The 16,068-nt window shown below is 41.9% G+C and overlaps 1 protein-coding gene across 1 annotated transcript in view; it reads right to left on the reverse strand.

The window, feature by feature from the left end:
• Window positions 1-15,060, reverse strand: part of LOC124788473 (leucine-rich repeat-containing protein 23-like) — a 32,689-nt gene extending 17,629 nt beyond the window's left edge. The window contains exons 1-2 of the mRNA XM_047255744.1: window positions 15,026-15,060; window positions 3,712-3,933 (exon numbers count right to left, since the gene is read on the reverse strand). Coding sequence (XP_047111700.1) covers window positions 3,712-3,933; window positions 15,026-15,060 — 257 coding nt within the window. The remainder of the gene's footprint in view (window positions 1-3,711; window positions 3,934-15,025) is intronic.
• Window positions 15,061-16,068: the final 1,008 nt, after the last annotated feature.

A 16,068-nucleotide genomic window follows, 5' to 3' on the forward strand; every position in this document is an offset into this window, starting at 1 on the left:
CAGCGCCTCATCGACGTCTCCAGTCCTCATATTGAACAAACTGTGTAACTGGTGGTCAATAAAAAAATCAACATTATGCATTACTCACTTGTATGACCTGCTCTGCCTATGTCCCATTCCTAATCCATCACATATGGAAACATTTCCACATGTTTTTTTGCATTCACCACGACTGATTTGCACCTGGTGACCAAAACTGGAACTAATTTTTTTCCAGCATAAATTGATTCCAGATTAATGCATTAGAATATCTGTTAAGTTACACTGCCATACGAGAATTACAGCCCACACTGGACCTCTGTGACTAGCTGCACCTTAATTTTAACCACCTGGTCTATCATTTCACTGTCACGGTGTCAGCTGTGGAGGGTCATATGAACGCCTGGTACCAGTTCTACACTAACTACAAGCTCTCAAAATAACCCAGTGTCTTCTTTTAAAAAAGCGATTTTTTTGTCTAGTGTGATTATTCATCTGCCAATAGTGCATTCAAAAGTGGAAGATACATACCACCTACAAGAATGTTAAAGAGACCTTCACAGGAAAGAGAACCAACTGTATGAATATTAAGAACTCATATGGCAAAGATCGAACAGCTGCTAGATGGAAGTAGTATACAGAAGGGCTCTATGAGGCAAGTAAACTTGAAGACAAATGAGGCCCCTGAAACAGATGACGATGCCTCAGAATTATTGAGATCCTTGAAAGAGCCACCTATCACAAAAACATTCCACATTATATGCATGAAGTATGGGACAAGGGAAATGCCCTCTGACTTCAAGAATAATATAATAATTCCAACCCCAAAGAAAACGGGTGGCGACAGGTGTGAATATTAAAAAACTGACATTTGAATAAGTCATGCTTGCAAAATATTGACACAAATTATTAAGAGAACAATGGGAAAACAGGTAGAAGCCTATCTTGGAGAAGATAAGCTTGGATTCAAGAGAAATGGAAGAACACCCATGACAAACTGACCCTATGAATTACACTATGTGATAAAAAGTATCTGGACACCTGGCTGAAAATGACTTACAAGTTCGTGGCACCCTCCATCAGTAATGCTGGAATTCAATGTGGTACTGGCCCACCCTTAGCCCTGATGACAGCTTCCACTCTTGCAGGCATATGTTCAATCAGGTGCTGGAAGGTTTCTTGGGAAATGGGAGCCCGTTCTTCATGGAGTGTTGCACTGTGGAGAGGTATTGATGTCAGTCAGTGAGGCGTGGCACGAAGTCAGCGTTCCAAAACATCCCAAAGGTGAAAGGTGTTATATAGGATTCAGGTCAGGACTCTGTGCAGGCCAGTCCATTACAGGGATGTTATTGTCGTGTAACCACTCCGTCACAGGGCGTTCATTATGAACAGGTGCTCAATCGTGATGAAAGATGCAACAGCCATCCCCGAAGTGCTCTTCAACAGAGGGAAGCAAGAAGGTGCTTAAAACATCAATGTAGACTTGTGCTGTGATAGTGCCATGCAAAACAACAAGGGGTGCAAGCCCCCTCCATGAAAAACACGAACACACCATAATACCTCCGCCTCCAAATTTTACTGTTGGCACTACACACGCTGGCAGATGACATTCACCAGGCATTCGCCACACGCATACCCTGCCATCCAATTGCCACATTGTGTACTGTGATTTGCCACTCCACACAACGTTTTTCCACTGTTCAATCGTCCAATGTTTACACTCCTTACACCAAGTGAGGCATCGTTTGGCATTTACTGGTGTGATGTGTGGCTTATGAGCAGCTGCTCGACCATGAAATCCAAGTTTTCTCACTTCCCGCCTAACTGTCATAGTACTTGCAGTGGATCCTGATGCAGTTTGGAATTCCTGTGTGATGGTCTGGATAGATGTCTGCCCATTACACATTATGACCCTCTTCAACTGTCAACAGTCTCTGTCAATCAACAGATGAGATCTGCCTGTACACTTCTGTGCTGTACGTGTCCCTTCACGTTTCCACTTCACTATCACATTGGAAACAGTGGACCTAGGGATGTTTAGGAGTATGGAAATCTCGTGTACAGATGTATGACACAAGTGACACACAATCACCTGACCACATTCGAAGTCCGTGAGTTCCGCTGAGCACTCCATTCTGCTCTCTCATGATGTCTAATGTCTACTGAGGTCGCTGATATGGAGTACGTGGCAATAGGTGGCAGCACGATGCACCTAATATGAAACACGTATGTTTTTGGGTGTGTCCTGATACATTTGATCACATATTGTATCTTAGATGACAGGTTAAAGAAAGGCAAATCTATGCTTATAGCATTTGCAGACTTAGAGAAAACTTTTATCAACGTTGACTGGAATACACTCTTTGAAAATCTGAATGTAGGAGGGAGGAAAAGATTATATACAGCTCGTGCGGAAACTAGACTGGAGTTATAAGAGTCGAAGGACGTGGAAGGAAACCAGTAGTTGAGAAGGGAGTGAGACAGGGTTGCAGCTTATCCTTGATGTTTTTAATCTGTATATTGAGCAACCAGTATAGGAAATAACAAAAAAAAATTGAGAATTGATTTAAGTTTCAGGAGGAAAAATAAAATGCATGAGGCTTGCCTGTGACATTGTATTTCTGTCGGAGATGGAAAAAGACATGAAAAAGCAGTTGAACATAATGGATAATGTCTTAGTAAAAGGTTGTAAGATGAGCATCAGTAGAAGTTAAAGAAAGGTAATGGAATGTAGTCAAATTAAATCAGCTGATTCTGAGAGAATTTGATTAGAAAATGAGATACTTAAAGTAGAAGATAAGTTTTGCTATTTGGGCATCAAAATAACCAATGATGGTTGAAGTAGAGAGGAAAGAAAATGCAGACAGACTAATAGCAAGGAAAGCATTCCTGCAAATGAGGAATTTTTTAACACCACATGTGAATTTAAGTGTTAGGAAGCCTTTTTCTTAGGTATTCGTCAAGACTGTAGCCTTGTACAGAAGTGAACCATGGATAATAAGCAGTTTAGATAGGCAGAGAATAGAAGATTTTGAAATGTGTAGATAAAGAAGAATGACGAAGATTAGATTGGTAGATCATGTAAGTAATGAAGAGGAACTGAGTCAAACAGGGGAGAAAAGAAATTTGTGACAGAAATTGAAAAGAAGATTAGAGTTTAACATCCTGTCGACAGTGCAGACATGACAGAAGGAGCATAGGCTCGGATTACAGAAGGATGGGGAAGGAAATTGACCATGTCCTTTTCAAACGAACCATTCTGGCATTTGCCTAGAGCGATTTAGCCAAATCATGGGAAACCTAAATCTGGATAGCTGGACAGGAATTTGAGCTGTAGTCCTCCCAAATGAGAGTTCATAGTGTTAACCACTGCGCTAGCTCACTCAGTAGCACAAACTGGTTAAAAGAAGGGATCAGTTGATAGGATGCATCCTGAGGCATAAAAAGAATAGTCAGTTTGGTAGTGGAGAGAAGTGTGTGTGGGGGAGGGGGAGAGTAAAAATTGTACAGGGAAACCAAAGCTCGAATACAGTAAGCAGGTTCAAAAGTATGTAGGTTGCAGTAATTGTGCAGGGATGAAGAGGCTTGCACAGGATGGACTAGCGTGAAGAGTTGAATCATATCAGTCTTTGGCTGGGAACTATAACAGTGATTTCACTAATTAAAAATTGGTCATACTGACAAATAAATAGTATCATGTATAAGCCGCTAATGCCAGAGGAAGATGGTCACCTGTTGTTGGACACGTCGATCAAGAGAATGTTCTGAAAGGCAGCTGCAGCGGAGATGTCGCAGAGGTGGCAGCCGGGCAGCCGCATTGCCAGGTAGGCATAGCGCAGCCCATCGGCTGCCTTGCCCAGGTGGCTGAGCGCCGCACTTGCCTGCTCGCATGTCAGCACCTCCTCTGGTTCCTCCTCAGGCACCGGCTCACCAGCTCCCACCTCTGTCGGAGTCCTGCACAGGCAAGACCAGGGAAACGGAATACCGTAGAGGGGCAATGCTGCGATGACAGCTAGGCAAACTGAACAACCCTATGCCATGTTTTATGTGATCAAAACCAAAATGGACATGCTATAGGATAGTGGTAGATAATGTTTCAAGTAATTAAGGGATAACATCCAATAGTTACAATGAGAAACGAAATTACTCCTGATTATAGCGGGCGAATGGTGGACAAAAATTTGAAAACTCCAAAAACGTAACACGCCACCATGCTTAATACAATGTAGGAAAACCATTGGCATTCAAAACAGTCGTTAGCCATCTTGGAATGGATAAATCGAGATGTAGTATGGTTTTCAAAGGATTCTTATAGCATTCTTCCTGCAAAACTGAGGCAATTTCAGGTAAAGGTGAGGGAGGAGGATAGCGATCACACACCCTTCTCTCCAAAGTAAGTTATAAGGATCAATAATATTGAGATCTAGTGACTGCATTCGGCAGGTGAGATGTGACAGTTCATCCTTGTGCTCGTAAAACCATTCCTGGACGATGCGAGCTCTGCGAAGAGAGGCCCTGTCATCTCAGAACACAGCATCACCATTGGGAAACAAAATATTGTAGCATGGCATGGACCTGATCAGCTAAAATGATCACATAATCCTTGGTAGGAATGCGACCTCACAGAGTAATCATGGGGCGCACGGAACACCACAACATGCATGCCCAAATCATCACCGAACACAGGCCATATTTCAAAATTGGGATGTAAACTCTGTCAGAAGTTGTAAACAGTGTGAAACAAGACTTGTTCGACCATATCACTTTCTTCCATTGTTTGATACCTCGAGTTTTATGATTTTGGCACCAAGTTTTCCAGTTAGGGGCATTTGCATCACTGACGAGTGGTATTGAATTCCAGTTCACCCTGCTATTCCCTACTTATGGAGGTCGTCTCATGTTCTTAAGGCATTGACTGGTTTTGCGAATGGGACATCCAATTTTGTACTGCCTTTTGTAGTGTCATCTTATAATTTTTCGTCATAATCCTCTTCAGTGACTGTCTGTCATGAAAATTCAACACACACTTTTATGGTTGCCATATGCTCCAGTTTTTCCAGATTTATCAGTTTTTTTTTTTTTTTAATTTTGATACTCCATTTTTTATTTCTCCTGAGTTTGTAACTAGCCTTTTTTAAAGTTCATGTTCATGCTAAAACTTTCCTGAATTTCAGAAGAATTTTAAACGCTAGGGAACCATAAGTAGTATGGCAAAGCTGGCATCAGACCATTTCATTAGTGCAGGTTGCCTACATTATGAGCAAGCATACATTCAGAGGCAAACCTATTGTTCTCTTTTGATTGTCAGGTCCTTAACCTGTTGTTCTGCTAAGTGGATTATGAGTGCCTGGGAATAATCCATCCTTCCTAGAAACCCCCATCCATCCCCCTCCCATCCCCCCTCCCACACCTCTCTGGGAACTCCCTTCGGCAATACAAGTACACTTCCAGGCCTGAATTATTCGAATAGCCACTCCCAATCTATCAGTTTGATTGAATAATTAATTAAATTGATCAATTAATTAACCCCACCTCTGTGGGAAATCCCCCAGCCCTCTCCCAATCCGGAAACTGGTGAGAAAAGGACTCTATCTGTGCTGAAGAGGAAGGATATCATGTCAGGAAATTCAAATCAATGTCAGTTACATAGCAAAGGATATAGTGTTTATTTATAACATTCAGTTTGCAGAGGTTGGATCTCTCTTTTATTTGGTGGGAAAAACTTACATCAAGCAACTACATGTCCTAATTAAGTAATTACACTGTTGCAGATTGGAGATGTTGTCCTGTTGGAAAAAATTTCGTGCATGTGCTCACCGTGACACGCAGCGATCGACTGAGCTAGCTCACAGTGCCACCACCAGAGGACGTCCCACATCCTCACCCCTCGCTACCTCTCACCCCCCCCCCCCCCCTCCCCACCAATCCAAGAACAAAATTACAGGAAAAAGACTCTGGTCTGAAGACATAGGATCTCAAGCAACGAAATTCAAATCAGAGTCAGTAATATATTGATATATATTCTTTTGCAGGAGACATGGCTACCCCTCTTTGGTAGAATTCACAACTGACCTTCCCTCCCACCACCAACACTCCCCATGATGTAATAACTGTAATCACTCAGGAATTGAATGAAGTGCAGTACCGTAGTCACTGTTTGAGGTCTCCCACATGTGTGTTTATCATCAGGACGCTGCCCCCAAGGTCAAAACGGCCCAATGTCCTGATTATAGACCATGTTACTAAATACCACCAACTGCAGACCAGATATCACCCTCCCCTGATCACACAGTCCCCAAACAAAGCATCAAGTGGCGGCATACTGTTGATCAGCAAATACCAGACTCGCTTCCTGCCTCTGTCTCTCTCAAGAAAACATCTCCAAACATACAGACGGAGGTTTTCATCTCTCCTCAGAACACCATATTCCTATTGGCTAAGGCTGGAGACAAAAGGAGAGTTGACGCAATTTCAATATCAGAAATAGAGTGAAGTAATTCTTTTGCACTACTCTACCAAATTAATTGTTTAACAGTTTACATGAGTCAAACAGATAGCTTAAAACACTCACCATTACCTTACAGTGATCTTCTTCATAAGAAAACACATTTTCATTGTATGAGTATCACATGCAAACATTAAGCAAATCAAGCAATGAAATTTCCATCACAAATAGATCATTCTTGTATGAATATACATTGGAGAACACAAACGCTCTCCTCCAGCACAACGTTTCCATCTAAACATATCTAATGAAAAAAAATCCTACCAATCACACAAATTCGTAATCGAGAAACCCGCGCCATCGGCCAATTGCAGGGTAGTTCCATCCATGCCAGCCACGAAGGAGGCCCAGAACAGCAACAGCTATTCCAGGAGCTGCATACCTATCTCCTGGCATCCACAAGCCTGTCATACCGAATGCTCAGAGATTAGAGCGACTGTCGCCAAGCAGTCAACCAGTCAATTTACATGGGGGGGGGGGGCAATAATCATCCACTGCAAACACCTGTCATGTTGAATCTTCTCTTATACAACACACATGTCTGTTTCTGTCTCTGGTCACCCACTGCACTGGTCACTTCACCAGCCCCAACTGCCCTGGGCAAGACCACACTGGTTGGTGCATTCTTTGTAACTAACAGCCTGTCACACAATGATCTAATCCATTACTTCTGGTCGCCGAAGCCTTGTGACCACACCTGCCACTAGCCCCAACACCCTCCAAAACAACAAAGCAAACAGCTGCTCTTGGATGTCTACAGTAGCTCTAACCAACTCCACCCCAACATAGACCCTCCCCCCCACCCCCCACCCCCGTCTAAAAAATACATTTTACCCAAACCGAGTGTGCCATGTTGTTGGTCATTCACCTCGAATTTCTCATGTGAAATAGAGAGTTCTCCATTTTATACAAGTTATTAACAAGGACAAGAAATTGGTGCATACACGTGCTTTCACATCACTAAAGTATCGTTATTTGTTGTGAAAACTCTGTAACAGTATGGCGTAGGCTGTATTTCCTCTAAGTATTTTTTCATCAAGTAGAAAAAATCTTTTCTAATCAGCTTGATATCTGTTACACCCTGCCTCACAGGACTATAATATTAAACTCATTTATGGCTCATGACACGGTGCTAAGATCTATCTCTTGTTGTAGGATGCGCCCTCACTTTCGAACACCCCTTAAAACAACCAAATGCCTTGTCACATACGAAGTCTCTTAAGGTAATAGGACAGGTTTATACTATGTATCACTTTATAAATTCGGTAATACATTTAATTTTATTACGATAATATCTTTCCCTGTGCAGGTAGAAGATTGAAATTTTCGTTAAAAGATATCGCCGCAGTGAAAAAACGCCTGATTACCACTCCAAGTCAATAATTAAATTGATAGGCCAATTAATTAAACTGATCATGAGAGTCACTTGCATTTGCAGTGCTTTTGCTCTGTTTTCAGTATATGTGTACCTGTGCGTGTGTAATGGATGGTTCCCATGACCCAGAGTAGACCCGAGCTAGTGTTCGAGTATGGATCAAAATGTTCAAATGTGTGTGAATTCCTAAGGGACCAACCTGCTGAGGTCATCAGTCCCTAGTCTTACACACTATTTAAACTAACTTATGATAAGAACAACACATACACCCATGCCCGAGGGAGGACTCGAACCTCCAGTGGAAGGGGAGGGTGGATCCACCACACATTATATCCGGAGTGATATTCGGATACAGATCCACAATATGCTATGTCCGGGGTAGGGTTTGAAGGTGGATACACTGTGCAATATATCCGGAGTGATGTTCAGAGGCGGAGCCACCATACGCCATGTCTGGGACATGGCTCAAAGGTTAGTCCACCATGAGTTACATCCAGAGATGTGTTCTATGTCTTGAAGTTGGATCCACCAGTGGGAGGACTGGGTCATGGGAGCCACTAATAACATGTACAGACATAGATATACTTAAAACAGAGCAAACTCAATGCAGCTGTAGAATATTTGGTTGGAGGTGACTGGATGCATTCGAGTACAGTGCTATACTATACAGGCCGACCAAGAAAATAGTGCATTTGCACTAGGTGTTGACAACTGTATTACATTTACAAGCAATTTTAGACTACATGACGAGAAGTGATGTCATGATCGCTTGGGCTGAAGTGACACAAAATCGATAAAATTACGAAAAATGACCGAAAATAAGTATAAATTGAGGGGAAATACGCCAAATTGTGGGGAAAATTGAGGGGAAATGAGGAAGCACTTGCATGGTGCAACAAAATTCTTGTACACGGGGACGAGTACGTGACAGCAAGTGAAATACGAGAAAAAGTTGACATGGAAGCACCAGGAACCAGGGAAACAGTCATTTTTCGTCGACAGCGATAAGAACGTTGAAATAAAATGTACAATGTGGATGACCACCAAATGCAGATAAATAAATTTATGTATGTCGGATCATGTGCCCAGGTAAGACCCCAAAGTTATCATCAACACCTTATAAATTTTTATAAAGTGTCCTTAGCTAAAAAGCGTTGCATTACCAGGTGGGATGATTGCAACATACAACTACAAAATGGATCGCGTGTTTGACTTTGTGCAAGACTGCTTCAGAGTTTCAAACCCTAACAATCAGTTTTTACAATGTGCTTCTCTGTACTCTCCACCAATCACAACCATGTTGTGTCAGCTACCAAATACCTTACAGAACAGTTGCTGTATAGCTTTTTAACAACATCCTACTGTATGTCTATCGAGGTAATAATGATACATGCAAGTTGACTGTTGTCTTTGATGCTTTCTTGGAAAAGAGAACCATTTGTAATGAAGGATCTGCTTTAAAGGATATTAGAAAGTATATGCAGTGATCGATTGAGAGGGGTTGTAACGAGATATGATTTAATGGAAGATTGATGATGCATTCTAGAGAAATGGACATGTTGCTGCAGGTCATTTATCACGTAATTAACCATTTTTTTCCGTTGTTCTCTCAGGGTGCATCAACTGTGTGGTATAACTTGCGATCGACTGGTATACAACTGCGTGTTCTGTGTGTGATTTAAAGCGCTATCCACCTGCAATCGTTAACAGCAAATGTCTCCACAGCACTGTCAGGAGAGGGTTTCCAATGCATGTGTGGTGAATCATATTCATCGATGGAAAAACTATTTCAGCATCCTCCTATAGACAAACGAAGCTGTATGCGAAGTACTCCATTTCTCTGTCATGTCTTGGGCATAAATCGAGTCCTCGGGTTTCATATTGGTACAAAGCGACTGATACTATACTTTTCATGTTCGCCCTATCTAAAATGCATGCATGTGGGTCATCACTGAGAGGGCAAGTCTGAGGATTTTTTAGTAGGTTCGTATATAAGATACTCAAATATTCTCGTAGAAAATAAAAACACCACATGGTATGTCAGCAATATGACCATGCACATATTGAAAACCGTGGACAAAATATGAGAAATGACATAAAATCGGCAAAATTCGAGGATACCTGGCTTAATCACGAAAAATTGATGTGAAATACGTAAAAATGAGGGAAATATGGTGATAAGTGTAAAATCGCGAAAACATACTAAAATTACTGAAACTGACTGAGAATACATAAAATTAGAGAAAAATACCATGGCATGATTAATGAACAGTAAAATTGCGTGTTCTGGAGGAGGGGAGCAGACTGATGCTACATATATGCCTTAGAGGAGGCATTCTAGAGGCGTGGCGTCAAGGAGAAATGGCGATGTTATCCCGCACATGAGCAATACAATCTAACATCGGACCATGACTTGTATATGCAAAAGGAAGGTTACTAGGGGCAATGGTTCAACTGTGATAAGGCTGTCACATCCCCTCTGGCTTCTGAGTGTGGTGTTTAATTCCTCGTAAGATATCACTGCATCTTCATACGCATTTTCGATGCCATCAATCATTTTATAGCGTCGTTGTGAACATATCATAATTTCCGAACTGTAATTGGGTTTGAACTTCATTAACAGGAGGCGTCATACACCTCTGGAAACCTATGTAGTGTTTGTGACACAAATAATCGATGTTTTCTTTGGTGTGCAGATAGTAGTTTTATGACTTTACTGTTTGTCACCATAATTTATTGTAGAGAAACTTGTAGGGAGACTGTATGTCATGTGCTGGAACTATATTCCTTACATTGGATTATTGACAGCATTGCATTTTATACCCTAGTATTATAGCGTGTTTAAGTGTACAGCCGTTTAGCTTTTGGAACGTGTTTGTGTTTGACGATCATTTCTCTCATTCCAATATCTTCTTGGTACGGACACCAACCACCAGAACTGACAGCGCAGTTGATTTATGTAAAATGTTTCCAACTCCATCTATCTGGAGCTTCGTCACGAGTAAAACTGCGCATTTCTTCTTAACTGTCTGTTATATCATCACAACACTCTCACTTCTACTACACACCAACAAAAGTGCTAACCTCCTCAACAATCGCGCATCTGGCGAGGTCTTGTGTGCTTGGATGGGCACTGTGAGTAAGATTGGTGCGGAACAGTCTTCACAGAACAGCAGTTACTGACTCAGCTTGCTCTGTTCCTTAATGAGACGTGGAATGTAGCACATATAATACCCTCTTACTTCTGGTCAGCTGCAAATTTAATTGGTGACAGAGTTGCAGGGAGAGTTGGTGAAAGACAATGAGGGGAGACTTTTCAGTCTCTAACTTTATCCTAAGGATGTGAGAATGCTCTGTGATTCCCATTCACAAACAGAAAGATGGGTAATCGAAATCGTAAATTATGCACTACGATCAAAGCGCTAGAAGTATGTAGATCAGTATAGAACACTGTCTGGTACACTTTAGTATATATATTCGAGAATAACGGTGACTGGACGTACTGCACAGTCATTTATCTATGTTCACATCTACTACATGGTACTCATAAAGTAGTAGAGGGGTGGTTTAGCGATGATTCACAAACTGATAATCATGCTGTTGTGTCACTGGTCGGCATTGAAATTACGGAAAAAATGGTAAAATTGCTAAAACTGATAACACTGTCAACTGTCGTGCTTATTGCATAATATTGCCCCATATCGACAGTGCCCTTTCCGTCCCATCCATCCTCATTCGTTGGTATTTTTCTTAATATACCCTACCTCAACGGAAGAAAATTAAAAATACAACGAAAAAAATTGAACAATAATAAAATATTTTAAGAAATTACATTACGGTTAATTTCCTGTTAAAATAAAAAAAACGCAAAAGATTGAAACAAAATTTGACATTCAGTGTGTGTACCTTTGATTTATAGAGGCTTGTAATTCTTTTTAATCAATTCCTTGCGGAATTTCCATGATTAATTATAAACTAAAACAGACATTTGAAAAAAAAGGAAATGAAAGTAGCATAGACGGGTCTCGAACCGGGTAGCCTGGACGGGAGTCTCGCTCACTTGACACTTTTCTTCTTCTTCTTCTTCTTCTTCTTTTTTTTTTTTTTTTTTTTTTAATTGTGACGAAAATGAACGTGCATTCGTATAATGTTCGTGGTGTCGAAAGTACAAATGACTCGGCTACTCGCTCACTTGCCACAACCGTGAAACTTTTCTGTATATAAAGAACTGCCCAAACTTTAACAGGCAATATTTCAAAAACGAGACCGCATTGGCACCTACAATTTTAGGGTGTGATAGATGCCTACCCACACTATAAGCAGGCGAAGTGGGAGTTCATAACTAGACGCACCTCCCAGAAGGTCCCCTCGTGAGTTCTCTACTGGGTGACTTTACTGGAATTTTTATAGTTCGTAGTTTTTCTCTTTGAATGGTAGAAAATAACGATGATAGAGAGAATGTTTGGGTGACAGACATGAATGCACCTGTATGTAGTTTTCGGATGCACAGCAATGCAGCTGTAAAATCTTTGCCCTTCTTCAAGTTCCTGTATGATGTGGCGTCTTCCTAATTTTCCTGATAAGAAACACCACCATAACTGTTTGCACTGTTTTTTCTACTACCTCATGTTGCAGGAGAAAGCTTCATTTGGTATTGGCCTTTCACACGGTACACAGTTGGTGGAGCTATGACAACACGATCCCATTTCCACTGAGTGGTCAAAACACGGTCCTGTTGCATTAACTCAGCTCACCCTGTTTCTCCACAGGATCCAGAAGGTGCTCAGCTCCGACTTAAATGGGAACAAGCACATGGACAACACAGCAGGGAAGGCGGGCCAGAGACTGAGCAGCAGTCACAAGATGCAGAGAGACTGTCTAAAACTACTTTGGAGTTTTACTGTAGCATACAGGTTTGAAAAAGGTGACTAGTTTCGAGATATGAGTTTTGCTGGAGTTTTGCTGTGTGGCTTCCTTAGCGGATTGGTTGGAAAAAGATCACTGGTTTTGAGATGTAAGAGTGCCACGAATATGATTCTCTAGTTGCCGTAATCATTAAAAGACATCTCCATGGGATCCAATGCAAGTATGTGGTTGAATGGAGAGACTTGCTTCTAAATCGCAGACAGCATTTTTACCAGAAAGCGTAACACCATCAGCGACTCTTGTGTGTACCTGTAGAACCAAGACCACTTTTTGTTCAGGGTGTTGCTGACATAGTCACTTTGATCGTGCTTTTAATAGCACGGTTCTTACGCCAGAAATAGAATCCTTTGGTGGTCAACTTCAAATGTCGGTTCTCAACAATGTTCCCCAAAAAGAACATTGTCTTCCCTCCAGCTGCCTGGCTGCAGAAAGAAAAAAAAATTGCTCGTCAAGCAATTTAATTAACTAGCCAATTAATTTGATATCAATGATGTGCTGTCTGGCGGGTGGAAGCGATGGCTAGTGCACCACGGGTATGATTATTGAGTTAGAGTGGTAATCAGGCGTTCTATCCTTGCGGTGATATCTTTTAGCGAAAGTCTTCCACCTACACAGGGAGAAACGATATCGTAATAAAATCAGATGTATTACCGAATTTATAAAGTGATACGTAGTATAAACCTGATATTTACAACTTCTCTGTCCTATTACCTTAAGAGTCTTCGTACATGAAGAGGCATTTGGTTGTTTTAAGGGGTGTTCGAAAGTAAGGGGGCATCCTATGCAAGAGATAGAACTTCACACCCTGAAATGAGCCAAAAATGATTTTAATATTCTAGTCCTGTGATGCGGGACATAACAGATATTAAGCCGATTAGAACAGATTTTTTTCTACCTGATGAGAAAAAAATTGGAGGAAATGTAGCCAATGTTATACTGTTACAGGGTTTTTACAAGTAGCGATATTTTAGCGATGTGAAAATGTATGTTTGCACCGATTTCTGTCTACATTTCACATGGGAAATTTGAGGTGTATGGTCAACAACACTGGATTGGGTAAAGTTTATTTTTTAAACTGGGCGTCTGCGTCAGAGTGGAAATGTTTAGAGCTACTGCATACATCCAAGTGGCAGCTGTTTGTTTTGCAGTGCACCTAGGCTGGTGGCAGGTGTGGTCATGACGCTTGGTGACCGGAAGTAATGGATTAGCTCAGCCTGTGGCAGGAGGTTAGTTACAAAGAAAGCGCCAATCTGTCTGATCTTGAAACTTCCTGGCAGATTAAAACTGTGTGCTGGACCGAGACTCGAACTCTGGACCTTTGCCTTTCGCGGACAAGTGCTCTACCGACTGAGCTACCCAAGCACGACTCACGCCCCGTCCTCACAGCTTCAATTCTGCCAGTACCTCGTCTCTTACCCTCCAAACTTTACAGAAGCTCTCCTGCGAACCTTGCAGAACTAGCACTCCTGAAAGAAAGGAGGACCATTTGCTTAATAACTTGTTTGTCCATCTTTGGAACGAAATACATAACTGATTCTGTGTCTCAGGGATCTGACAGTTTGTCGGTAGGTTTGTGGAGCCATGTGGCATTAGATGTCTATGCACAGGTCACGTAATTCGCGTAAATAATAGGTCAAAATTTGCATATGCGGTGATGGCACTCAACAGCAGTATTAGGACAAAGTGGGCATCATCTCACTCGGCATTGTTGCCAGATTTATTCAACATGGCGGATCCAAGATGGCGGCCATATATGTGGCAACATTGCAGTGACTTCATGGAGGGAAGTTCAAATATTGGCGGGAAAATAGGTCAATGGGGCTAGCTCAACTAACCTAACTACCCACCCCTCCCCTCTCCTCGCCCTCCTCCCTTTCCCCTCCTCCCCTCCCCTCCCCCATCACGAAATTGGCAGGAAAAGCACTCAGTCTGTGGTGGGCTGCCAGAGAGGACGGATGTAAGTTTTTATTTTGCATGCATTGATCCCCTCTCCTCCCCATCTGGAAAATGGCAGGAAAAAGACTCAGTCTGTGCTGGGCTGCTGGAAAGGATGTACATAAGGATTGCACTGTTTTCTTAAACAATTTGAGTTATCAGAGTCAGTAGGTCCATTCAGTGTGCTCACCATGAGATCCAGAGTCCAAATGACCTAGGTCAAAGCACCACTACCAGAGGGCATTGTCGCCCCTCCCCCTCGCCCATCCTGTGACGTAATCCAAGATGGCGTTCTGGGGACTCACTCTGTGTGTAGGTGCTGGACTGGGAGGCCGGACATAATTGCATACTGTGTCCAATGGATGTGATGTCTGTGCTGGAGGAGGAGTGTAATGGGAATATTACCTGTAACTATGCATCTGAGGATCGTGTGGATAGCAATGATATTTGGTGGAAATGAATAAGCTTCATAAAATAATGAAGATGCAGCAAGATCGCAGCACACTTGTGAAACCATCCCAAAGACACTTCGGGCATTTTTATGAGAAATAGCCAGGTCTTTGAGCACGAGCTGCTTCAATAGTTACTAAATCCAAATGAGTATTTCTCTAAATACACTGTCAAAAAAGATCACTGCACAGTAGTTTGACTCAATTTTTCGATGTATACCGCCACACTTCAACACATGCCCTAAAAAAATCGTGGCACATTTGTGAAACCTCCCTGAGACACTTCACATGCTTTTATGGGAAACAGATCCAGAAACCGATATCAACCACAACATCTGACTTCACACGTCAAAACGGTGATACTTGGAAGTCGAAATAAATATCTCTCTAACTCTTAACAGACGATTACCACTTTTTGAGTTTTAGCTGCTAGTTTGAAGGCACTGCCAGAAGGAGAAACTTTTCCCAGTCTACTTTACTGAATCGGTGAGTGGCCTTAGTTTATATTTCTTGCTACTGGAGTCAGGGACATTATTTTCCTCACTTCTCGAAGCGCAAAGCACAGACGGTAAAATCAGAAAAATTCCAAGCAATCTCCTACAAACGAGAAAAATGACTGGAATTCTCGGTGTACTACAGTTTCTGGTTTGGGCATGTTTTAAAGATATAATGGCAGATAAAGGACAGAATTTCGCCAGAGGTGGATGGTCTGCTTGGACATGCCTCTGAACACTCGAACATTACAGAACTTTCCGTAGATACCAAACCCCTGTCTTGTTCTATCCAGTCTGTAGAAGCTCCTGTGACCCACACACAGTATATCTTGTGAGTGGAGCATTCTGATTGGCCTTGCTGAATTTACCTGGGAAACTGCTGCTGCTGCCGGTATGGAGCACTGT

This window comes from Schistocerca piceifrons, chromosome 3 (genome assembly GCF_021461385.2).
Source record: "Schistocerca piceifrons isolate TAMUIC-IGC-003096 chromosome 3, iqSchPice1.1, whole genome shotgun sequence".
Lineage (NCBI taxonomy): Eukaryota > Metazoa > Arthropoda > Insecta > Orthoptera > Acrididae > Schistocerca > Schistocerca piceifrons.